This window comes from Coturnix japonica, chromosome 1 (genome assembly GCF_054131305.1).
Source record: "Coturnix japonica strain WE chromosome 1, WE-NBRP24, whole genome shotgun sequence".
NCBI classification, from domain to species: Eukaryota; Metazoa; Chordata; class Aves; order Galliformes; family Phasianidae; genus Coturnix; species Coturnix japonica.
Window position 1 is genome coordinate 46,544,224 of NC_140663.1, and position 25,791 is coordinate 46,570,014.

At 43.3% G+C, this 25,791-nt stretch overlaps 1 protein-coding gene across 10 annotated transcripts in view; it reads right to left on the reverse strand.

Moving 5' to 3' along the window:
* Nucleotides 1-15,509: 15,509 nt before the first annotated feature.
* The window catches only part of MPPED1 (metallophosphoesterase domain containing 1), a 63,107-nt gene continuing 52,825 nt past the window's right edge, over nucleotides 15,510-25,791 (reverse strand). For 8 of the 10 annotated variants that reach the window (XM_085517918.1, XM_085517940.1, XM_085517915.1 and 5 more), the window contains 2 exons: nucleotides 22,295-22,408; nucleotides 15,510-18,242 (listed from right to left, as the gene is read on the reverse strand). In XM_085517918.1, the coding sequence (XP_085374044.1) occupies nucleotides 18,124-18,242; nucleotides 22,295-22,408 (233 nt within the window). In that variant the 3' untranslated portion in view covers nucleotides 15,510-18,123. The remainder of the gene's footprint in view (nucleotides 18,243-22,294; nucleotides 22,409-25,791) is intronic. The other 2 variants (XM_085517956.1, XM_085517957.1) reach the window with 1 other exon arrangement.

Below are 25,791 nucleotides of genomic sequence, written 5' to 3' on the forward strand. Positions count from 1 at the left end.
GGCATTGGATGTATTTGAAATGGTAACAAAGAATACTTGCTAGATTTTTTCCTCAAAACTGATGGCTATCAGTAAATCCTTACAACTGATACTTAGATGATTAGCAGAAGAATTGTCACTATGGTTATTTAAGGATGTCGTCCTACACTAAGCTAGTACAAAAATTCCTAGTTCCATTGCTAGAAAAGACTGCATCTTAGGGATACACACACCGGGAAGTGAATGAAAAGGGTGGGTGTCATTTCATAGCTGTAGCGGCATGTTAGACATTCCCACTGGGCATCTCCAGATGGTTCTGCACTGACATCGGCTCCACATCTGACTGAGGCTCCTCAGGGCTGTCCCAGCGTCTGAGGTCATCTCAGGCTGCAGCAGGAAACTGCTTCAGTGCCTGAACTGAGTCCACAAAGGGTTCAGTTTAGCCCATGCAAGAACCAATTAGTCTGGCCTTTTATTTTTGTAACTGTTGTGAATCCACAAACTGCTCTCTTCTTTAATAGCAACTTCTTCCCCCAACCCTAATCAGGTGCAGCATGCCTGATTTAATTTCTGTTATTATTTCATGCAGTTTATGTCCTGAATTAATCATTCATACTCATTAAAGAATTAATTGCTGTTCAGAACACCTAAAATATAACACAAATACTAAGATGGTTAGTTTTCCAATAGCGGATTTCACTGAACTGTTAAAATGATGGCAAAACAAACAAACAAACAACAGAACTACTTAAGTAATTATTGGATGGTTATGTTTTTGTGCATTTTTTTTTTCAAATACACCCACACCTTCTATCTGACAATTGGATCCAGTTTTGTGCCTAATATAATAAGTTCTCCACCCCCATGGTGCTTCTTGGCAAGAAGCGGTGTTGTGAAAGGATGAGGGCATTGTGTCCCTGGCTCTGCCACCTTCAAGGTACCTGCCATCTTCAGGAGACATGCTGTGGCCAGGGACATACTTGGACTTTCTTGACATGTTGTGCCAGAGGATTTTTCATTAGTTCCACTGGCAGGAGTATCAAATCCAACAACTCCAAAGGGATTAAAGAACAATCTTTTCACTGTATGAACAAATCAAATCATGCTGGTTTTTGTAGTGAGTTTTTAAAGGCAGAGATGCCACTTGTCAACTGTTTATCCAGCCTCAAAAACAAAACAAAACAAAACAAAACAAACCCACAAAAACAAAACAACCACCAAAGTGATTTTCAACTACTAGCATTCCAAAACAACAGAAGTAATTTTTTGTATTAAAATCACAAACTGCTGGATGGATCAACTTTATAATGGAAAAGAGATTTTTAAGCAGCCCTTCCCCAGAAACAATGGCCAGCCATCCAGCACCGGCAGGCTGGCAGGCATCCCATTTGTTTCCACTAAGAGGCAGATAATGTCAGTGGGACTGAGTATTATCCCTTGGTAACAGTCCCCTGCTGCTACATGTAATCGCTGAGATGGTCATGAAAACAAAAACGTCAGTGCAAAGGGAGGAAATGTCACTGCTGAGCAGAGGACACTGATTCCTGTTTTCTGCCATCCCACGAGCAGCCTTCAGGCAGAGAAACACAGGTATGGGGACAGTGGGGTTTGGAGTAGCATCTCCTCTTCATGAAAGGCTGTAGGACCAAAGTCAAGGGTCTATGGGGGTGGTTCACCTGTGCGCCACAAACTGCTCCCCACCACAGCCCTTCTGCCCAACATCATGTTGCTTGCTATTCTATCCCCAAAATGGTGTAGTTGCTGCTGGGTACCTGGTCTGCACCAGGAGCATGAGTTCTGACAAGGGTAGAGAAGAGCTGCTCCTTCAACAGTGCTTTAACAGCACTTTAAGTTCCATTTAAACCACTTCTGAACAAAATAAACTAACCAAAGGAGACTGAAGTCACTGGTCAATCTGCCACCTCCCAGAGGCCTCGTGTCTCTACCAGATCACCCACCTGCTCAGAAAACCCACTGACACAAGGAAACCTTCAGAGATGTGTGCTGTGGTGGAAGCCTCCCTCGAGCAGCATCCAGCCCACAGCACTCGCTCACTGCCAGCACCACCAGAGCCTGCACAGCAGAGGAGCTCGTGCCAGCCAAACCCCATAAGGTTTCCAGACAATAAAAGTGAATACAAAAATGAATTTTATATCTAATTAGGCTATGAAAGAGGATCATCTTTCGCTGCATTCTCTTCATCTTGGACGTCTCTCACTTTGAAGCTCCTTTGACACCAGCTACTTATTAGCACATACCTGAGCCCTGCCCGCTGAGCACCACTGCCAAGCACTGGGGCCTGGCCTGGGGCAGGAAGTAGCTCAAGAGGTCCCTTCCTGGGCAGGGCAGAATCACAAGGCACAGGAGCTGCTTGCTGGGAGCACAAATAAGTAGGGAAAGGAAACCAAGAGATGGAAAACTGTTAGCAAAAGGAAGTCTATGTATTTATAGACTTTGTGGCAGCTATTTCAATGCTATAGCTGCTGAAGTGGTTTCCAAGGCTGTTGGAGGAGGTTGAGAGGAGGTCACAAAGATGCTCAGAGTGCTGGAGCAAGCACCTCTCCCATGAAGAAAGTTGGGTTTGTTTATCTGGGAGAAGAGAAGGCTCCAGGAACACCTCATTACTGCCTTCCAGTACTTGAGGGCAGCTTATAAACAGGAAGCAGAGTAACTCTTTACATGGCCTAATAGTGATAGGACAAGGGAGAATGGCTTCAAACTAAAATAGGGGAAGTTTTGGTTAGATGTTAGGAAGAAATTCTTTATCCAGAGAGCAGGGAGGTACTGACACAGGCCTAGAGAAGCTGTTGATGCCTCATCCCTAACGTGTTCAAAGCCAGGTTGTATAGGGCCCTGAGCAGCCTGAGCTGGTGGGTAGTAATATATCCATGCCAGGGGATTGGATGTCAGTGACCTTTAAGGTCTCTTACAACCCAAACCATTCAATAATTCTATGTTCTGTGCTTCTATGAAGCTTGCAGGATCAGAAATAGAGCCTCTCTGTTCTCAGAGGATGAACAAGTGGAGAAGAGTGAGAGTTAAGGTAATCAAAGAGACTGAAAATGAACAAGAAAGGGCTTCATAGAGCCCTTCATAGAGCACACAAGGCTAGAAATAGAGCATGCTTTAGAAAAAAAAAAAAATCAAACTCCTCCAGAATGCAGTCATTTGATTTGTTTGATTAAGGCATTACCATGTGAAGTACCTATATCTCTGTGCAATTACTGTTTTTATCTGGATGATATACAGCAGGTCATGAGCAGTAAAGGATGCTCCAAACATGGCAAAATGAAAATCGGATTTAAAAAAATCCATTTTCTAAAAAATAATTTTCATCTGTTTTGAACTTTTTCTATACTAAAAGCTGTCATGCAGTGGAAAGAGCATTATTATGCTGTGAAAAGAGACATAAAAAGAATTTTGTATTATATCAATACTTAAAATATGCAAATATGATACCTTCCCAATGCCCCAAAATTATGCTTGGCATGAATTCTTAGCAACAATACAAATATCATCATCTTCAAATAAGCAGGTTTAACACTCTGCTCAAATACCTGTAAAAACAACCTCATCACAGCTCTGGGAGCATCCAGATTTCATCTTTGATGTAGTTAGATTTTAAGTAGGAAAGGGAAGAAAGTTGTCTTAAACAGTAGCGTGGACTGGGATGAGTTAATGGAGCAACCATGAATTTGACATGGGAAGGAGAACTGCCAGGATGCATACTCAGATCCTATATCTTAAAAAGCTTGGCTGTGATCCTGCTCATTAAGGGCTGATGGCTCATCCTGGGGGGAGGTGACATCTAAGTGCGTAGAGCAGCTCTCAGGCTGCTTATATGGGAAGTTCAGGCACCACAACCAAAGAAGAGCAGGCCCTGGGAGGTACTGTGGGCTCCTGACATATGTGGGTGCTGCATGGGGCTACAGAGGCTGAGCACTGTGCTCCACCACTGTCTTTCCCTGGCCCTACCAAGCACAGAAGTCAAAAGTTGCAAAAGAGTTTGAAATGCCTTTGTTGAGCTCTGGAATTTGATTTGTTTTAATCAAGCATCCATAAGACTTGGTGCTAAGCCCAGTTGCTGGTTGCTCCTCCAAACCTGTGTAGGTATTGCTCAACCAGAAATTCAATACCTGGCCCCATGACCAAAAGGTATACACCATGACCACCCAGGCAGCAAGGCCAGTCAGCGTGTTTGAGCCTTACTTTAGCTATGTCTGTCTTCATCCCTGAACACAGATTATCTGTGATTAAAAATAAGGGTAAAGTGAAAAACAGCTTAACACAGAAGTTTCATTGTGTAAGGGATACCCTTTCTGCACTTGCTTTTTCAGTGTAAGTACTTTTATGGAGCTTAATTCTCATTTCATTAAACAAAGCTTTGTGGCTACACTGACTTCACTGTCTTTATTCCACCACATCAAATCAGAATCAGACCAGAATCAGCTTTTTCAGTTATTTCTGCTCACTCCAGCTCTAGAGTGGAACTCAGAATTTACTTGAGGAGCAATGCATCTTTCGCCATACACTGTGCATAATTCCGACCTTTTGCATCAGAATAGATGCTGAAGCAGTTCTAATAAACATTTGTAATTTGCATTTTAATTGCCTGTCAGTGGGTGAAATGACATGTCTGCATAAAGGAACATTTTCCTCACTGCCATGGGTTTGCTCAGCCATAGCAAGGCAGCAGGGTGGAAGCACCCTGGGGAGTGGCCATACTACAGTATTTTCTGTCCAGCCAGGGTCTGATTCAAAATTAAGTCAAAAGAGTCCATGTGACCATTTCTTAGTTTGTTCCTAATGAATGGGACTCCCATAATTAATTTTTGTTTGTAGATATACATCAGACCTTGATTTTAAAACTGCTAGTTGCAAAGAATCAGCACAATCATTTGAAGGCTGTTTTGGAAATAATTATAATATCTGTAGAGAAAACACCACATATATACATTTGAATAAATATAAATCTGTATTTTTAAGCTGATGGCAGTGGAAGCCGAACCTTCCCACCAATACTCCATTACATTTTGCTACAACATGAGAGGAGGCAGCAGAGAGACAGTTTGACAAAATGGAGTCTGACATGGAAGTGCTTATGAAGCAAAGAGGTGTCACTGAGTTTCTTCAAGTGGAAAAGTGGCACCCATTGGCACCCATTAACACTTGCTGAATGTTAATGGAGACCAAACTGTGCATGTGAGCACACTGCGATGGTGGGTGGTGCATTTCAGCTGTGACAACAGCAATGAGAAAGGGAAGCCACATTCTGGATGGCCATGCACAGTTAATGTGATTGTTTTGAACAGTCTTCTTTGTTCAAAACTCGGCCTCCATGCCCCATTAGTCACGGACCTGGTCCAAACTGGCCTATAATATGTTGACATTTCGTCACCATGGGACATTCTTTAAATGGCATCACCAAGGCCTCCTGATGTCACAGCTTACCTCATAGCCCAGTGTTCTGAACCCTAGCAAAAGGGTATCCCTGAGCCTAGTTGCTGAGCAGGAGACACCAGTGACTGCACTGAGCTCGAGAGCTGTGTGGTGTTTTTGTTGCAAAAGAGGCAGGGTGGATTGTTCCCCTGCTAAGAAGAGGCGGCTGATGGAGAGGCTCCCCACCATCTAGCCAATGGAGGTGGACCCTCCTGAAAGTGCGGAGGAGCCCGTGGAGGTGGATCCACATCCAGCAGGGCAGAGCCACCACCAACTCATCGCTCTCAGGAAGTGGCAGAGAAGAGCCAGACCCAGAGCCCACACCTACTACTGGAGTGGCCCGAGGTCTGGTCCACCTCCCTGCAGATAGCCGCCTCGATGCCAACCCTGCTCCTCCCATCCTGTAAGTTTGCCATTATCTGATACAGCCCCAGCTTTCAGATCGCTTCGCAGGCTCACGAGACATTAATTTCCTGGGCATTCTTCTTTTGACAGCCAATGTTCCTGTGGACCCCTCCTTCCCGTCCCCACCTCTTGTTCATCCCCAAGTCCTCTCATCTCTTCTTCACCAAGAGGAAGAAGGAAGGGCAGGGACTGGCATCCTCGAAGCCGCTGCACCAGGGAAACAGGAGGAGTCCAGTGGAGTGACCCAAGCTACCCAGGGACATGAGGAGCTGTCTAAGGTGTCACAGAGGGTGGCTGCTCCTGTGGAGAAGCAGAAGGCTTTGGTTGTGACAGGAGGAAGGCTGACGTTCAGCATGGAGGACTTATGTCAAGCTTGGACAACAGAAGAATTTCCAAAAATAGAAAAAAATATGAATATGAAAAATTAAAAAGCAAAACAACAAAAATCTCTAAAGCCACAAAATAACAAATACACTACGTGTTCCTGTGGTTTTTTTAGAAATTGAGAGTCTGTGTGAGGATTCCTGCATCCTCTCCTGGTCTTCCCAGTACAGGAAAGACATTGCCACATGGGGTGAGGGCCCAGCCCAGGGCCATATGTGGGGAAGGGGCCAGGGCAGCTGGCATCTCAGCACAGGCTGAGTGAGCTGCATTGGTCAGCACTGAGGAAAAAATGCCAGAGGGACATTGGAGTGTCATCTACAGCTGCTGCTGGGAGTGTTGCAGAAGATGGAGCCGGGCTTTTCTCAGAAGTGTTTGGTGACTGCAGGCACCAGGAGGAGTCCAATGTATGGAGCTCTCTGAGTGTTATTGTACTCTTCGTATCTGTTGCAGTGTCTATGGAAATAAATAGGAGGTATTAAATTCAGAGCAGCCTGTGTACATCTCTGTCTCTTGTATTTTTATTTCTTATGCAAAAATATAAACACATGGTTCAGGTAGGCAGTGATTAAATTGCTCAGAGAAGCCTAAGAACTATGAACAGAGATTTCAAGGGGTTTAGGGCATTTAGCTGAAGGAGCAGGGGCTCAAGTGATTTTTTGTTCTGTACCTTCAGGGGAAGTGAGGGACATGGAGCAAACTTGAAAAGCATGAGCAGCGTATGGCTCAGAGGCTGGGGTCAAATCAGAACTTTGTGTTCTTTGATCATGGAGCAGTTCACTCAGCCCCTGGCCTGCTGTCTATCCATGGAACCTGCTTATCTCAGAGGGGGCAAGGAATCTAGCGGGGCTTATCAAAAGAGCTTTAGGATAGCTACAATAGGGGAAGGGGACGAAACAGGGCTCAAAGGAGATGAGCCTGGGGAACAATGCTTGAGATGGGGGTGAGGCAGATGGCTCGACTGAAGTGCATGTACACCAATGCACGCAGCATGGGCAATTAGCAGGAGGAGCTGGAAGAGATTGTGTGTCAGGAGAACTATGACCTAGTTGCTATTACCGAATCATGGTGGGGCTGCTTCCATGACTGGAATGCTGTGAGGGATGGTTACAAACTCATCAGAAGGGACAGATGAGGAAGGAAGGGTGGTGATGTAGCCTTTTATATTAAAGACTGTTTTGATGTTGAAGAGCTTGGGGTTGGGAATGATAAAGTTGAGTGTCTGTGGATAAGAATCAGGGGGAAGGCCTGTAGGAGTGACATCTTGGTGGTGGTCTGTTATAGACCACCTAATTGGGATGAAGAGATGGATGAGGCATTCTATAAGCAGCTTGCAGAAGTTGCATGTTCGTCAGCACTCATTCTCTTGGGAGACTTCAACTTCCCTGATATATATTGGGAATATAATACGGCACAGAGAAAACAGTCCTAGAGGTTTCTAGAGTGTATGGAATATAGCTTCCTTACACAGCTGGTATGAGAGCCTACCAGGGGTGGTGCCCTGCTAGACCTGCTATTCACTAACAGTGAAGGACTGGTGGGTGATGTGAAGGCTGGGGACTGTCTTGGGCAGAGTGGCCACAAAATTCTAGAATTCTCTATTCTTGGAGATGTCAGAAGGGTGACTAGTAAAACTGCACTCTTGAACTTCCAGAGGGCGGATTTTGACCTGTTCAGGACGCTTGTTGCATGGGCCTCTTGGGAGTTGCTCCTTAAGGATAAAGGGGTTCAGGAAGCCTTCCTCAAGATGGAAATCTTAAAGGCACAAAACAGGCTGTCCCTGAATGCCGTAAGGCAAGCCATAGGGGAAGAAGACTGGTGTGGGTGACCAGGAACTATTGTTGAGACTCCAAAAGGAAAAGAGAGTCTATGTCCTCTGGAAGAAGAGAGAGGCCACTTGGAGAGATTACAAGGAAGTTGCTAAGGTATGCAGGGAGGAAGTTAGGAAGGCAAAAGCCCAACTTGAACTCAGATTGGCCACTACAGTAAAAGAGAATAAGAAATTTTTTTACAAATATATCAGAGGATAGAGAAGAACCAAGGAAAATGTCCAGCCTTTCCTCGATGAGGAGGGGAATGTGACCACTGAGGATAAGGAGAAGGCTGAGGTCCTCAATGCCTTCTTCACATCTGCCTTTAATGGGCAGATCAGTTATCCTCAGGGCACTTTATGCCATGATCTGAAAGTCTGGGATGGAATGCAAAATACACTCCCAGTGATTCAGATGGAGACAGTGAGAGAGTTCCTCCTCCATCTGGACTGTCACAAGTTCATGGGACCAGACGTGTTCCACCCTCGGGTGCTGAGGGAGCTGGTGGAGGTGATTGTTGAGCTGCTCTCTGCCATCTACCAGAGCTCCTGGTTATCTGGAGAGGTCCCAGAGGATTGGAGGCATGCCGTTGAGACTTCCACCTACAAGAAGGTCCATAAGGAGGATCCGGGGAACTACAGGCCTGTCAGCTTGACCTCGGAACCGGGGAAAGTTATGGAGCAAATCATCTTGGGTGAGATCACACGGCATGTGTGTGGCATCCAGGGGATCAGGCGAAACCAGCTTGGGTTCATGAAAGGCAGGTCATGCTTGACCAACCTCATCTCCTAAGACTGGGTGATCAGACTGGTAGATGAGGGAAAGGATGTTGATGTAGTCTACCTAGACATCAGCAAAGCCTTTGACATGTTCTCTCACAGTTTTCTCCTGGGGAAACTGGCTGCCTGTGGCCTGACAGGAATACCCTTCTTTGTTCAAGAAACTGGCTAGAGGGCTGTGCCTAATGGGTAGTGGTTAATGGAGTTGAGTCCAGCTGGTGACCCATTACAAGTGGTATCCCCAAGGGGTTGATACTGTGGCCTATCTTGTTTAATATCTTTATTGATGACTTAGATGAGGGGATTGAGTGCATCCTCAGTAGGTTTGCAGATGACACCAAACTGGGGGGTGGTGTCAATTTGCCCGAGAGTAGGGAGGTCCTTCAGAGGCATCTAGATAAGCTGGACCACTGGGCTGAGGTGAATAGGATGAGGTTCAACAAGATCATGTGCCAAGTCTGGTGCTTTGGCCACAATAACCCCATGCAGCGCTACAGGCTTGTGGCTGAGTGTCTGGATGACTGTGAATAGGAAATGGAAATGGGATTGTTGGTCAGTGCTCAGCTGAACATGAGCTGACAGTGTGCCCAGGTGGCCAAGAGGGCCAACAGCATCCTGGCCTCCATGCCATGGTTTTGTAATGTTGCTGTCAATATTCTACATCATAACATCATGTGCAGTATGGATCATTAAAAGGTTCACACTCCAGCCCTGCAGAACAATAACATAGGTTGCAGAGGATGGTTCCCTGACCAGGAATTGAACCCGGGCCACAGCGGTGAGAGCGCCGAATCCTAACCACTAGACCACCAGTTTTATGATCCATAGCTGGGGAAGCAGCCAGGGCATATGCCATCTCAGTGTGGGGTGAGGGAGCTGCATTGGTCAGCACTGAGGAAAAAAGGACTGACCTAGACTTCCACTGGTTCAGCTCAGTTTTTCACTCCTGCTATTGTGAGCACCCTTTCTTGTAGGAAGGGCTCTGCAGTCTTGTCCACAGGAAAGTAAATGCCAGCAGGAGAGTAGAAGGTGCTGTGAAGCCTCTGGAGATTGCAGAGAAGCAACTGCCTTTTACATCTACCGAGAACTTTCAATGAATACAAACTTTAATGAAGCTTACACAGCCTAGCTTTCCATTTTTACTCTACTTCTGAGCTGTGATTACCTGATAATTCAAGTCAGGTAATTTCAGACCAACTCCATGCAGTCAGAGAACACAGCCACTGCCAATAATGCAAGTGTGGGGTCAACAGGAGAACACTGTTCTTGAGTGGACACTATCCTTTTTATCCCAGAAAGAGAAGTTAAGCCAATATGGAGCACAGACCATTACAATTGCATCTCAGAGTACTGGTCAGTCATTTGCTTTCAGATTTTTTTTTTTTTCTTCTCATCTCTGTGTTTTGAGTTTTCCATTGTTTTAATATATAATACTAGATTCAAAATTTGAAGGAACCATACCCTATCATCTGCTGCCGTTGTCCTTTATCCTTTGAGTCCTTTAGCAAGGGTTGATTTCTTGTAAGCTGAAACGCACCGTTTTAAAAGAGCAGAGATGCAATGAGCAGGGTATCTGCACCTGATGTGAGGATTTATCCTGACCATCCAGGTCAGTACACCCCTTATCCCATCACTGTGCTTGTCCCCAGGGCCTGGCTGAGGTCCTGCGCTTCAGAATAAAATCTATACCATAGAAGTTCCCTGTATTAAGGAACAGCAAATGCTCAGCAGCAGGTGAATTGAAAGTAATTAAGAAATAAAACTACTTCTAACTCAGAAGAGAGCATGAGCGCAGTATTTTCAAGTTTAGGGCAGCATTAATTGGTACTTACTCAATACATCTACAATGCAACAAGCTTAACCATTGCAGACTCATGCAATACACCGACACAGTACTACAGGCAGTTGATGAAGTGTCTTCATCATAGTTTGTTGAGTGTATTGTCTATGTTTCTATGATTTATTACTTCCTTGACTTTCTTTCGTGTTGGGAGAAACACTGACTCATATTCAAAAATTCTCAGAGCAGTGCTTGCTAATTGTGTGAGCTCTGTTTTCTGCTTGAGAGCTCCAGTTTTGACAAGTCTTTTGACCGCATGTTAATAATATGTATGATTAATTATTGTTATGGGCATTCGCAGAAACAAACTGGATAGGTAGCACTTCAGAGTTATTATTTCTTTCTGAGCAAACAATAAACACAGTTATGTACACTCTGCAAGGATAATGGGTGAGGAAAGAAGGCTGCTGCTGGATGTATATGGGGAAAGAACTGCTTCCCAGCAATCTCATCATGAATACCCAAGGGCTCTGATGGGAACGATGGACAGCAGTCCAGAGGCACTGGTTCTTCTGTTACTGGATAAGCGTGAACATCAAGCAGGCTGTTAGATCATCCAGAAGCCATCATCATTTCACAAACAGGTGAGACACATGAGATGAGAGGAACTGTGGGTTCTGGTGGGGAAAAAGCTCAACACGAGCCATGGCTGTGCACTCGCAGCTCAACTGCATCCTTGACTGTGTAAAAACAGACCTGGCCAACAGGGGAAGTAATCGTCCCCTTGTGAGGACCCATCTGGAGTACTATGCCCAGGTCTGGGGTCCCCAGCACAAGATGTAGGCTGTTGGAGTGGTTCGAGATGAGGGTCATGAAGATGGTCAGAGGGCTAGAACACTTCTATGAAGAAAGGCTGTGGGATCTGGTTCATCTTGGAGAAGAGAAAGTTCCAGGGAGACATCACTGAGGCTTTTCTGTATTTAAAAGGGACCTACAGGAAAGACAAGGAGGGACTCTTTACTGGGGAGTGTAGTGCCAGGACAAGGAGTAATGGCTTCAAACTAAAAGACAGAAGATTTAGATTAGATGTTAGGAAAAAAATATTTATTGAGTGATGTGATGCACTGTCACTGGCTGCACAGAGAAGTTGTGGATGCTCCATCCCTGGAGGTGCTCAAGGCCAGGTTGGATGGGGCCTTGGGCAGCCTGAGCTGGTGGGTGACAGCCCTGCCCATGGCAGGGGGGGTTGTAACTAGATGGTCTTTAAGATCCCTTTCAACTGAAACCATGCTGTGATTCCACAATTCCATGTCTACATCTTTCAGCTTGAGGTGAGCTTGTGGAGCACTGAGTGTCACCCTTAGTGATAGGGCCTGCCTCTCTTGGCCCCTCTTGGCTTCTTAGTCTGATCTGGAGCTGATAGAGAAGGCAGTGAGGTTTGTCTGTGAGCTCAAAGGCAAGACTATCTGTCCATAATATTAAAATAACGTGTGCTGCTCCTAACTGATCTCTTCACTATGCATGCTGTAGCTGTGTTAAATCACTGCCAACTTTGAAAGTGAGCACATGGTAAGAATGATGGTGTTCTGGCCACTATCACACAGTCCATCCCTCCACAAGCTGACACTTCCAAGGGTAATGTGATTGGCATTACCAGCTCATTTGAAGAGGAGTTGCCCTCAGCAATGCATCTGCAAGCGCCCCATGAAGCCAATCCAGATCTTTCCATAAGTGCAGCCTGATGTAATTCCTGACTTTTCAAATGAACAAAATAAAGAAATACAATCGTATTTAAATGATTATGATTAATTCCCCTGCTGACATTAAAATAACTATGTATTCTTTCAAGAAATCCAAACATGGGAACAAAGTCACACAGCAGTGTGATGATTGGGGCTGGCGAACATGGGGTGTCACAGCCCTGGGGACACAACCCTTGTTGTGGGACATAAGGGAGTGCCTTGGACCTTCCTCATCCACTCTCATCCTTGCTAGGCAAACTAGCTATCCTGCCAGCTGGACCTCCACTTCTTTGCATATAAGGATGCACTCTGGCCCCTGGGGAGACAGATGTGTCTGGAGTGGGGATACCCATGTTGGGGGCTGCTCATGAAGCCCCCAGGAGTGGCACACAGAAGCAGAAGGGTTGGTGACAAAAGGAAGGTGACTGGCAGCCAACACATGTCCATGCAAAGCAGCTCTCCCTTCCTTGTAAAAACATCAGGTAACAGATGCAATCAGAGCAGCTGCACCATGCAAAGGCCTTATAAAACAGCTAAAAGAAATACAAATGCAGGTTTAATTGCCCAGTTAATTTAAATTGTGTTATCCTGCATAACTTCATTATTTCTGGAAAATTTGTCCCAAGCTGTTAGGCAGGGGGGAAGTCTCTATTAGCCTATGAATATTTCTTTTGCAGGAGCAGAAGCTTCTGGATGGGCTGCTATGAAGGTCAGCTAGGATAGTTTCTGCAGCACAACTCCATCAGTACACTGAAGGCTCATGACATCCCCAGAGCAGAAAGCACCGAATGAAAACAGCAAGCCCATCCGCATCGCCATTCCCCACTGAAGCCCATAGCATGAGGCTGGCTGAAGGCTGGGAATGGGGCCTTCAACACAGTGTTCCAGCGCCAGAAGCCATTTGCTGTCTGACCAGACCCGGGTGGTGCTGAGGCAGAGCAAATGGCAGGAGCACAAGGACACGTTTACTCGGGCCCAGTGGCTGACAGTGAGGTTAATTACTCTGCTCAGCATTAGCTTGTCACGCTCTAGAGGAGAATGAACTTGGCTGTGTGTCGAAATAAAACATGGTAAGCTTCCAGAAAATAAAAGATTGTTCCTTTTGTCTATTTGAAAGCTTTGGTAGATCAAAATCCTGTCAAGAAGTAGTATCTGATACAACTGGCGTGGAAAGTCACAAAAGCCCTGATGGAGATCTTTGTCAAAGGCTGCTTTGCAGCCTGAGAGGCTGCAAAGGGTCACCGGCAAGGGACATGCCAGGAAGCACCACATCATGGGGTGCATCCTGCAGCTGCCAGCCTATCACAGCAGTGTGCCTGGCCCCACAGCTTGGAGCCACTGGCAGGCCTGAGGAGGCCTGCAGGGTGCACCACCAGGGATGGGGGAAGGGCCCAGAGGGGAAAGGCCTCAGAGGCATTCCCACATGGACTCAAAGGGATTTCCAGATAGTCAGGAAGGGATTCCCATGTGGACATGTCCTTAATAGGTGGTGTTTGTGCAAACCACAGGAGCCTAGATAGGCTGCCATCTCTTTAAAGGAAAACTCCATCTGGGGCCATGGGCAACTCACCACAGTACTTCACTTTGGGCTGCAAATACCTGTTATTACCAAAAATACCCTCAACAAAGAACAGCATTAAATGAAGATCAGGAGAGAAGAAAGTGGCAGATTATTGTTCCCAGAAGCAATGCTGGGAAGGGATAGGAGGTCCTCCAAAGTACCTGGCTGTCCCCAATTCCCACAAGACGCACAGGAAGGGAAGGAGCCTTTCTGGGATAGGACAGAAAGAGGTTTAGAAATAGTCTGGCTAAGACTGAAATTGTTTTAATTTCCTGACAAAGTGAGGAAAAAACATAATGGCAGTATACAAAATAACAAATGGCACAAAGAAGGTACATACAGGACATTTGCAGTTGTATTTGCTATATGTGAGTTCCGTTAGCAGTGAGCAATACGAGTTTTTAAGAGAGAAATTCACATACAAACAGGAATAAATGAGGAGGGGCAAAGATCCCCATGGGCAGATTATTCCAAAAATTGCCTTCAAAGGAATGTCTTGTTCCTCCTTCCTCTGAAACACATTGGCTGTTGGCATGCTCAGAGTCTGCAGAAGATGATGGGGAAAATTCCCCATCCCCTCTGGCTGCCTACTGCAGCAATGCTTGAACGCTGGCACTGCCTCCTGCCCAGCACGGCCTCCAGTCCCCACACACGGCCCTGGGGACAGGGATTTCCACCTTTCCTCCAGAAAGGTGCCTCTCTGGATCCCTAAAGTACTCTCCCTGAATGTCAGAGAACTTTTGGTGGTCTCTAGCTTCATATTCTCACAAGCAGCAGCATCTGATATCCTGAATCCAGTTCCCCAGATTGGGGCATACTGTGGTGGGTAGGTGAAAAGGCAGCTGCTCTGGTGGGTGCCGCATCTCTGCTTGCTCGCTCCTCGTAGCCAAGGAACATTTCACATCCCCAGCCATATGTGCCTGAGAGAGGTAAAAATAATCTTGTCTTTTTTTTCACTGACATGCAGCAATATCTCCCCTACTCCTCATTGAAATGAACTAAAATTTATCTTGGTAACAATTCTGCCTAATGATGCGAATGCACATTATTACTGATACACACCAGCACACCTTTGGGAGTGATCCTACCTGGATAAATAGCAGAGAAGGTCGGCCCTGGGGAGAGGGGTGGAAAAGAACCTGACAGCTTGTCCCTGAGTTTAAAAGGAGCTCACAGTTGCAAAACTGCAAAACTTTCCCTTTCATGGCCTTGTTCACCTGGGGGGGAGGGGAGGGCGGGCAAGAAGCCCAGGCTTTTGATGGTGTCCACAGTGCTAAAACAAAAATGTCCCATTGCTTAATCTCACAAACCTGTATGGTTTGTGTCTGTACAGACTCAAACTGTCCATCACCCAGTTCACTGCCCATTCCCAAGGGTAGCAGCCAGATTTAGCACGTGACAAGACGAAGACTTCCCAGAATGGAGCAGGACAATGACTATGATGCCCTGCTGGTCATATCACAAAGACCACCACTCAGCTGCGTGACCCATGGGACACCCCACCTTCTGTGCCAGCTGCCCTCAGCCATTAATACCCCAACTCAGTACCCTCAGGCTGGCTCCCACAGCTGTAGAGCAGATGCTCCATTACCTGGAGCTGAGTGTGCCAGGAGAATATAAAGAGGCCTTGTGTTTTGTTGTTTCTTTTAAGACTTTATTTGTCTAACATGCTTGACCAAAAATTACAACAACAATCAAGTTATGCCAAAATGATTAAATAACCTTTAAGCTTTCATACCTCAATTAGTTTAAATGATAGTTTGAAGTAACAGCTGCTTTCATATCTTTTTCACATAAAAATACACAGTATTTTGAAGATACCTTAGGAAAAATTATTTTTAAGAGAATAGTTTATGGTCAACATAGAAATTTTGTTGAGGCCAATAAAAGGACCTCTTCCCTCCCTTTTCAGCATTTTAGCATTTTAAGTGCCATGAGTGAATGTAAACATTTCAGACTTTTTTAACATACAGCCAATTTCCTGCCATGTTTGTTTCAAAACACTCAAATTGCGACTAGATTAGACACTCTATAAGTGCATGCTATTGTTCATCTTCCCAATGATGGTGGGAGTTGACATTAAGCAATGAAGTTTAGTCTTTGCTGATTTAGGAGCTGATCTTGCAGTTTCTACACCAATGGATTTAACAAGAAGTAGACCCAGCTGAACTCAGTGGTAGACTGTTCTTGTGCTGTGAACTGTTCACTCCAGGAAACCCTTGCTCACTTTTATGTTTGTTGTGTTTTTGTTTGCTTGCCTGTTTGGGGAAAAAGCAGCAAATCAGTCACGCAACAGCTCCAGGAAATGACAGCTCTATGGCTTGCCATGTTTCTTTGTGCCAGTGGGTCCACAGCACATCAACTCCTGGCTTTGAATAGCACAGCTTCCAGCATCCATTGGATGAGCATGCAGGAAACCCTCAAAATGTAATATTTTTGCCTGCCTCCCTTAGAGTTGTGGCTGCTAGCCCGGGTTGGCAGAGCAGGAATTTTAATACAAATGCAGCCGCTACACCAAGCTCACATTCATATCCAATACATCAGGCAAAAAGTAACCAATACTACCATCCACTGTGTGTGTGTGCACATACGAACTATGCACAGAGCTGAAAACAATCCGGTATTGATAGTGCGATGAGTTGCCTAATTTGTGTGAACAAGATTAATATGTAAATGCAGTCGGCCCCAAACACAGAACATCAACATTCAGTTTCCAGTGGTTAACTGATGTCCAGCTAGGCAGAAAAAATGCTCTGAGCATGAAGATGTTAGTTCAAGGCAGGAACCCATTTCTTGCAGAACACATTTGAAGGAAGTATTTCTGCAAGTTGGTAGACAATATTCTAGCTTTTGCCCAGGACTGCATAGAAATCCCAGCAGACTCAACACCTCTGCTAACCTGCAGGAAAGCTGCACGGGTAGGATTGGTGCTAGCCATCCTGTGACACCCCCTGCTTTGCCTGGATACATCTACACACAGCACAAGAGACAGATTTCAGCTGGGTTTATGGTTTTGTCTTGGGCCTCCCTCAATAGTGCCTGTGAATGGGTACATGACCACCACAGGTTTTGTAAGGCAACCTCTGCTCTGTACACATGGGCATGTACTCATCACTCACTGCACTTAGGCTAGTACATAGCTATCCAAAAACAAATGCCCAAACCCCAACTCGGCATGACCCTCCACCATGAGGTCCATAAAGTTTCCCAAAGGACAAAACTATCACGACGACATTTAGCCACAGCTGATGTGGGCCAAATTCAACCCAGAAATCACACTATTGGCTACGTATACCAGCAACCAGTTTTAAACAAATAGTCCCAGTGGGTTTTATTTAAAATTTCAATACTGAACACCGGGTTGCTGGATGTTGGGTTTGTGTTAGTTTTTTTTTTTTCTTTGCTTTTTACAGACAATCACACATCTCCTTACCATATGAAAACAAAGTTATACTCCTTCATTTCTTTAAGGGAAATGTCTTTTTTTTTTTTTCTTTTTTTTTTTTCTTTTCTTCTTTTTTCCCCCCCCACAGGCGAGGCCAGGTTACAAATTCCTGAGTTTATACTGCACTTAACACAGTCTCCCTTCTCCCTTCTTGGATTCTGAGCTGTTTACAGCATGCTGGTAATATGCATCCTTTTCCTTAACGTCTGATGTACCAAACTTCATTTCAGTACAGTGAATTAAGACCTCTATTGCATTGGTTTGGAATAGATGCAAGACTTGGAAGGCTTGAAATAACAGCTTTCCTCCTGTGGCTGGTCATTCATGTAGAATCTTTTCTGTTTCCTGTGTTAAGGGAAAATATCTTTAACACCACTTTTATCAAAAGCTCAATGGGAAACATCTGACATGAGGAAATCCTAGTCTAAACTCTTATGTTTAAACTGCAAACCTTCTTGAAGAAACACTCCCCTGAAAGACATTGTTCTTTTAGTTAGGCCAATATAACATACAGTATGTACAGAAGTCCCTACTTGAGAGAGATGTATATGTATATATATGTGGAATGCATTCACTTTTCTGTGTTCACAAACATTTTAATGGTGACATGTCTTTAATCTGTTTCTGGCACCAAAATGTCTTTGTTTGTCATCCATTTTTGTCATTCAGATTTATCTGTGAAGAGCTAGTAGGAAAAAGAGAAAAAGGACTTTTCTTGTTGAATAGTTCCCTATTGGGATTCTTAGTCAGCAATATAAAGTTGCTAATGTGTTGGGCACAACATGAAATCCTTTATTATAATCATGTATTCCTCGGAGTAGGTAAGTCAATAACTATAGGTGGATTTAGAGGCTGGTAATTCACAGTGCACACAGATGCATTCACATAGGTAGTAGTTCCATCAGCCATGACACCATAACCTACGAAGAAAGAAGAGCTCTAATTACTCTTATTCACTCTTTAAATCATTTTTATTATTTACCTTTATCACATGTCAATGATAAGTGGCACATTTATTACTCAGAAAGCATTTAAAATTAACCTCAATGCAAAATGTGAAAGTCTCTTGGATGAATATCACCTTTGTTCTACAGTAGAATGTTTTGCCATATTGCATAAGAAAACGAAAACTGACCCTTACAAAACAGAGGCAGCTCGCTCCCCAAACCTCCTTATAAACACTGGTATTTCTCTTTGAAAAGCTTTTATTCTTCAAACCTCCCCAGTTTTAGAAGGGATGGGAAGACAGAACTTAGACAGTTTCAGCACTAAAAAAAAGAAGACATACTTCATTTAGATTTGCAGTCATCCATGCACCAAAATTTGGGCAATTTTTCTTCCACCTTTTTTCTCCATGCTATGCTGTACATATTTTAAGCAACCAATGGAGAAAAAGGATGATGTGACCAAGGGGAGGATGTATGCATATACACATGGTTGGGATTGGTCTCTGTAGGAACCTTTCTTCCCGTGTGTTTGATCTTGATGGCTAATTTCAATCAAATGTGATGGAAAGATTGTAAAATGTCAGCCCAGGAAGAGAAAAATGACTTCATTAATACATTCTCCGACAGACAAGGTGAATTCCCACCCCAGACACTGTAATATTTCCATAGGAGAAAATACCTCCAGAGAGTGTCTCACCAGTAGGGAAAAAGTTTTAACTACATCTCATGTCTGACTAGGCATTCAAGACACTCTCAGAGCTAAATCTGCAGGAAATCAAACTTCCAGTTCTTAAGCTTGTAGAAATACAGTGAAATGCTTTTTGAAGAGCTGAAGAGAAAGCCCTTTGACCGAAAATTAAACACACTCTCCACTGTCAAAATTTTTGTCATGAATGTCTAGGAGAAAGCATTAGTTTGATAACTCTGAAACTAAATGCTTCACTTTAGAAACTTTCATTAAATTAAACATAAGTATTATGATCAATATCATGAAATGAATTCACAATCTGAAACACGTGATTTTGGGAAAATCATCCAGTGGAAGACTTCTGTACTAACACTCAGTCTCACTGTTTATAAAGTTAATAGTGAAACATGGTCACAGCTACGAGGGCTGCTCCTATTTTATTATGTTGTCACACAATGTTGGAGGTGGATGTTGGTGAAATGGCATTAGAGGCTGAACCTTCCCAACAATATCCCATTGCATTTTGTTTCTGTGTGACACACGGCAGTAGAGGGGCAGTTCAACAAAATGGTGTCTGACATGGAAGTGTGCATGAAGCAAAGGGGTATTGATGCATTCCTCCATGTGGAAAAAATGGCACCACTGACATTCATTAACACTTCCTGGACATTTATGGAGACTGAACAGTGGATGTGAGCACAGTGAGGCAGTGGGTGGTACATTTCACCAGTGGTGACAGTGATGTGAAAGACAAACCACATTCCAGATGGCCACTAAGATTTTTATGAGCACAGCATGCAGGCTCTTGTTCTTTGCTGGCAAAAATGCATAGCTAACAGTGGTGACTATGTTAGAAAATAGTGCCTTGTAGCTGATAATTTGCTCTATTACATAATGTTATTGTGCTCTTTGTATCAGTTTTAGGAGGCATTACTTTTGGAGCAACCTATGTGCACTGTGTTAAAACTATTGCTGTCCTACGTACCTAGGATCCTAATTTTTTCTGAAAGCAATTTAATGTCTTAAACATTTACAAACAAACATCCAATAGCCATATAGCGGTTTTTTTTTTGTTGTTCCTTAAAATACCCTGAAAAATGCAGGGCCTCCTGGACTCCCCATGGAAAAATCACATTATAATTCGGGCATAGGGAGGGAAGAAAACTCTGTCAGGTTCCTGTCACAGACATTTCTTTACATCTTTTACATGTGTTGCTTGCCACAGAACAACTGTCCTGTGTAAAACAAAAGCTGCACCAAGGACAGTCTGCACTGCTGCTGGGTTTTCTGTCTCCTCAGATACACATTTGAAGAGAACAAAATAAGCTTGCTAATACATTCTTTTTGCTGGAAGATTCATCACACTACAATTTTCACTCTTTCCATACTGCCAGCAGAGTTTCCTTGGACTTGACCTCCTGGCTGTAATCGGCAAAGCAGTATTTCACCTGGAGCCCCTGCCAGGCTTCTCATCACCACCACGTCTATCAGCAGCAAGGCCATGTGTAGAGGTATTTTTTGGCAGAGACTGCTGTGCAGAGGGGGAATAGGGAAGAAACATTTCTTCTAAGCATCTCTTCCTCCCGGATGTTCAGTAAATGACTGCTGCAGATGTAGCTATGCTCAGTCAGGGGAGGAACTCATCTGTACAAATCACGCATTCCCTCTACAAAAAGCAGCTTCGTTTTGCACAGCCTGTCTGCAGTGGGAATTCTCCTCTGCAGAGAGCTGCCATCCCACTGCAAAACAGGCTATGCACCTCCCCATTTGTTTTCTCTAAATTATGGTAGTTAACGAGAAGAGTACCTTGTTTCTGAGTTCTGATACCTCCCGTGCCAAATTATTAATTCACATGATTTACCATTCTGTGGAGGTGCCATTCATTTCACTTGGGAGCCAAAGCTGGGCTTGGTCATAGCAGATGTGATGTTGTTTACCTGCCCAAAGCTTCCTGGCTCGCTAACTGTTTGCCTACCTCCCCTGCAACTCACTTGGCCTACTGTTTCTGAAAAAGACAACGAGTTTGAATTGAATTCACCAGCTCTCTTGTACAGATCCTCAAAGCCTGCTGTAACAGCAAGATGTTAGGAAAAAATATTGCCTATGCAGTGCTTGTTTGCTCTGTACTTGTAACAGCAATGTGGACATTAACTGTGCATCAACAGGTCACCGCAGATGAGAAAAGACAGAATAAGCTTCATTCCTGCCCTCTAAAATAATGATCTCAATGTGTCAACTTTACAGCAGCACACCTCTAACCACTTAACCTAGCAGGGTCAAGACTCCAAGCAGAAAGTCCAAGTGGGATTTTTTGTGAAAGGCAACAGTTTCTCATAAAAGCAAAGTATCCAAGTCCCAGCTACTCCAACTTTTCCATTCATTCATTCCTACACTGCTGAAACCCACAGATATCCTACACTGAAGTCCAGAGCAATCTTAGAAGCAGAAAACTGGCAGTTGTGAAGCACCTTTTACTGCAAATCAGTTAACACTGCCAAAAGCTAAGTAGCTAATAATACATTCTTACATGCCGATGGGCACATTTCTGCACAGCTCAGTGGTTTCTTTTGGTGGGGGCATGCTTGAAGACTTACTGCCACTGTACGTGTACTGGACAGACTCCTTTGTAGCAGAGGGCATCTAACATACCCTTTGCCTGGAGATGAACTCCCGCTGTTCCTGAATTTAGCAGCACACGTTAACATTTATTGACTTTGTGAAAAGAACTTATTTTTTCCAGTTAAAAATCAGTCAAGAGAAATGCCATGTTTTGTCCGGCTACAGAACATTTCCCCTGCCAAAGGACATAAATACATGAATAAGCATGCTGTATTCTACACATGTCAGTGGCTCTTCATTTTAAATTCATATAGGAACTGATGGGGAGAGACAACTTCTATTGTTCAATCTTAAAGAATAAGCCTCAGAAGTACCCCCTAAAGAACTCAACCATTTTAAAAACACAGAAACAGAGACACAAAAAACTGGCATGGAATACCTTAAGTCACAGAGTTTCGGAAGAGGAAAATACAGTCTATTGATCTTAATATTTAGAACTCTTTCTCTAACTGCTGTACCCATGTTGTTTTAAAACTCGCAGTAATCCTCACTGTGAAGGATGCATCACTCTATTTTATAGATGAAGAAACTAAAAGAGAGGCTGAAGTACAAATATTGAAATGTGAATATCAGCCAATTTCATCTGAATATTTGCAGCTAAATGAGTATCTGAATTCCAAAAGTGCTAGTTCAGACATTCAAGTTTAAAAATATGGGTTAAAACAGACAAGTTGTGTTTGTGGGTTTTAAATACATACAGAAAGAAGTGTTTTCTGACCTTCATGGATATGTCCAAACACATGAAGCCTTGGCTGTATTCGTCTCTGGACTGTGTTCAGCAGCTCTACACATCCTACCCGTTGCATTTTCTTAGGTACCCAGTCTAGAAAACCTTCAGAAAAGGAAAGGAAAGCTTTAAAAGAAGATGATAGATTATTTGCAAAGCTGTACTGCTTTAGTATTCAAAAACATTTCTGAGATTTAGTATCTCGTGGTCTCTCATAAGCAGTCAGAACTGATGTGGAAAAAAATGGTGTTTGCTTTAGTAAGTAGAAGAGGGAAGAAGGAAACATAAAAGCTCATCTGAAGAAACAGGACTGTGATAGCTCTTGCCAATAACTTTTCAAGGGAAAAAATCACTGCAATTAAAGCATCTTTGCACTGACGTTACCGGGAAAACTCAGTGCTTTATCCATTCTTCTTTCTTTAAGAGACTGATGACTAAAGAGCTGCATATCCAAAAGCAAGTCTCTAAAGTTAAATAGCTAAATCAACACTTTGCTATTTAAATCCAGCCCTAGGACGTAGTTATTGAAATGGAACACTTTAACCTATGTAATGAATTTGTGTGACTAATAATAAAATTACATTGTTTTCACACTGACTCTTACATTAGTGGAACTGAGGTGAGGAACTGAGAGCATATCTAAGAGCATCCTCAAGTACAATCATTGTAAAGGCTTCAGATAGCAAAAGAAACTTAGCCTTTGTGCAGTAGATACGTTACTAAGTGCTGTATTTACTCCCACAGATCTGTATAAAAACACACTTCTTATGAAACAAAATGAGACAAAAACGTACACCAACTTGCTTCTACGTCCATAAACTTGCTGCTTGCTGCCAGCTGAAGTGTATTGCTTCTTTAAGAGCTGTACAAGAAGGATGTTATTGTGTTAGAGGCTTTGGAAGAAACCCCTCTTGCTTCCTTTCCATTGTTTGGTCATTTTTGATCAGGCTCACATTTGGAAATGTAAAACATACCATTGTTCTGTTTTTCTTTATTTGTTCTGATACGCACACTGCATGCCTGTCATAGATCTGCAACTCTTAGACTGCTGCAACATATTGTGCTTTTGCAAAAACTGTTGTCATTCAGGGAGGTGCAGAGTCTAGACCTGGCTTTCATATGTTTACTTTTGATGTGCAATCAAGCATGGCTAAGTAGCATCTAACCAGCTGGCTTAAAAGGCCAGAAGTGTGGTATTCAAGCTCTTGGGAAAGCTTTGAGCTTTACTGAAAGGTTCACACATTGAAAAATACCTCTTCAGATGCCAGCACCTGAAGACTGAGCTCAGTGGGTTTTATCAGAATGACAGAAATTTGCCCTTCTATCACAGTTATGAACTGGGTGTTGTGTAGTGGACACTGGCTCCTAATTTATTCAGATATCTCTGAAGATGCTGCTTAGCAGCCAATGATGGGATGTACAAAGAGAAAGCCAGCTGAATTACAGACAGATCAAAGCACCCAACACACTTCAAAATTCACTGTAGGAAATAACAACTATTTACGATGTCGCAGTGAAACCAGCAGTTCCTCAGGAATTCAGTTCACGTGGTTTTTTTTTCTTCCACAGGAAACCCGTTATAACTTTGGGCTTTGTTACCTCAATGATTTGAAACAGTTAATTGTCAGAATGTCTGCGGTGAACATAAAGGGAAAAGTATTTCCACTTCAAAAACTTCACAAACAAAAATCCATAAAATTAACTTCTCCATTAAATTAAGCATTATTTATGTTGAACATGTTTTTGTTTACATGCATTATCAACCTTCTGAAGCTTTCCCATATGTTAGCAGCTTATTATGTACACCTGACTACACAAACTAAGAATAATTGATTACACCTAGCTAACAATTAGAGATCATCTTAGAGTTTTTTTAATGTTTGGTTACTTTAAACAGGTTTCTGCAGCTGTCAGGAAAGTATAAATCTTTGTCACAGACAATCAAGCAGACAGCCAGAAATGAAGACTTAAGGGTGAAATAAAATTACAAACAAACAAAATAAGTGAACTTCTGAAGAGGAAAGAATCATAAAGGAAGATCTTTGGGAGTCAGAGAAAAGACTTTCCAAGTTACACTGCACATAAAGCTAACAAAAATAAGGTGACTTAGAAATCGGCATTAGCACTTAATAAAATAACGTATTTTATAAGCTCTGAAGAAAGGATTATCTTTTCATTAGAAACAAAGAAGTTCATAAACTCTGAATGTTGCTTGTGCCTCTAAATCATGTGGACTAATTTATGTCTATCTAATAATGTAGTATTACTTAGTTTAGGAGGGTGCATGCTTTTCGGAAGTGAGGGAATATGAAAGCAGCACTGAAAATGAGTAACAGACAGAATTTAGGCAAACGTGCTGGGGAAAAAACAAACAAACAACTGAATTTGCAAGAGCATGGATTGCATTACATGACCATTAGGAACAGCTCTGATCTTGCTATCTGAGATTAGAACAGTAGTAATCAGCTTTCTGGTTAAAATAATTAGCTTGGAGGGTCAGGAAAATCCTGTCTTCCATACTGTCAGTGGACGAGAGCTACAAATTCAGGAGGTTCTGTAAGTTGGGCATAGTGCTAATTTCTCTTGAAGTGTCATGTATTTGTTGCCATGAGTGTTAGGGACACCAACAGCTGATGCTCTCAGGCAGAGCGTTCTGTGCTATGAATATATCAATATGAAAAATAGAAAGATATATGAACTTGAAAATGAAAAATCCTTGGAGGACAGCTCAAGCTTATTATTAACAATAATAATATTAACAAAAACAAGTGACTAAGTTAGCACAGCTCCTGAAACTGAGTGGTGTTAAACTTGCTCTCTACCTTCAGACAAGGGATTTCAAACAGGGATACAGGGATATTAGGAAGAGCTAAAGGCTCTTTAAAAACAGCTTTTAATGTGCTGACATTCCTCAAGAAATTTTAAAAGTGTATGACTTATGAACAACACAGTGTCAAAGATCCACTGTTACAATGGAAGCCTTGAATCTACATCGTGATTATCTCCACTACTAATCATTTGGAGAAGATATATCAAGGCCTAAACAACTCGTTTGTGCCATCCACTTTTATGATGCAGGTCCAGGTTACAAGCAGTCTGTGATATGGCATGAGACTTCAGTTTGGTACAGCAAAAGTACACAGGCCTGCTCTGTGAGAAACCAAGCTTGCAAAGCAGCCCTTTCACCAGGATTAGTGAGAAGTGGAATGCAAACTTGTCTTTCTATAGGAAACAACAAAACACAAACCCTTTGGACACTTTCTCCTCCAGATTTTAAAAAAGAAGGAGAAAGGGTGGAAGGGTGTGCCCCGGTGGTGCAAGTGGTAGGAATGCCGCATTGCAACACCGGAGGCCCTGGGTTCGAATCCCCCTGTGGCGCAAGTGGTAGAAGTGCCGCTCTGCTACACAGAAGGCTCAAATCCCGGGGGGTTGGACTCGATGATCTCTAAGGTCCCTTCCAACCTGCACGAGACTATAATACTATGATA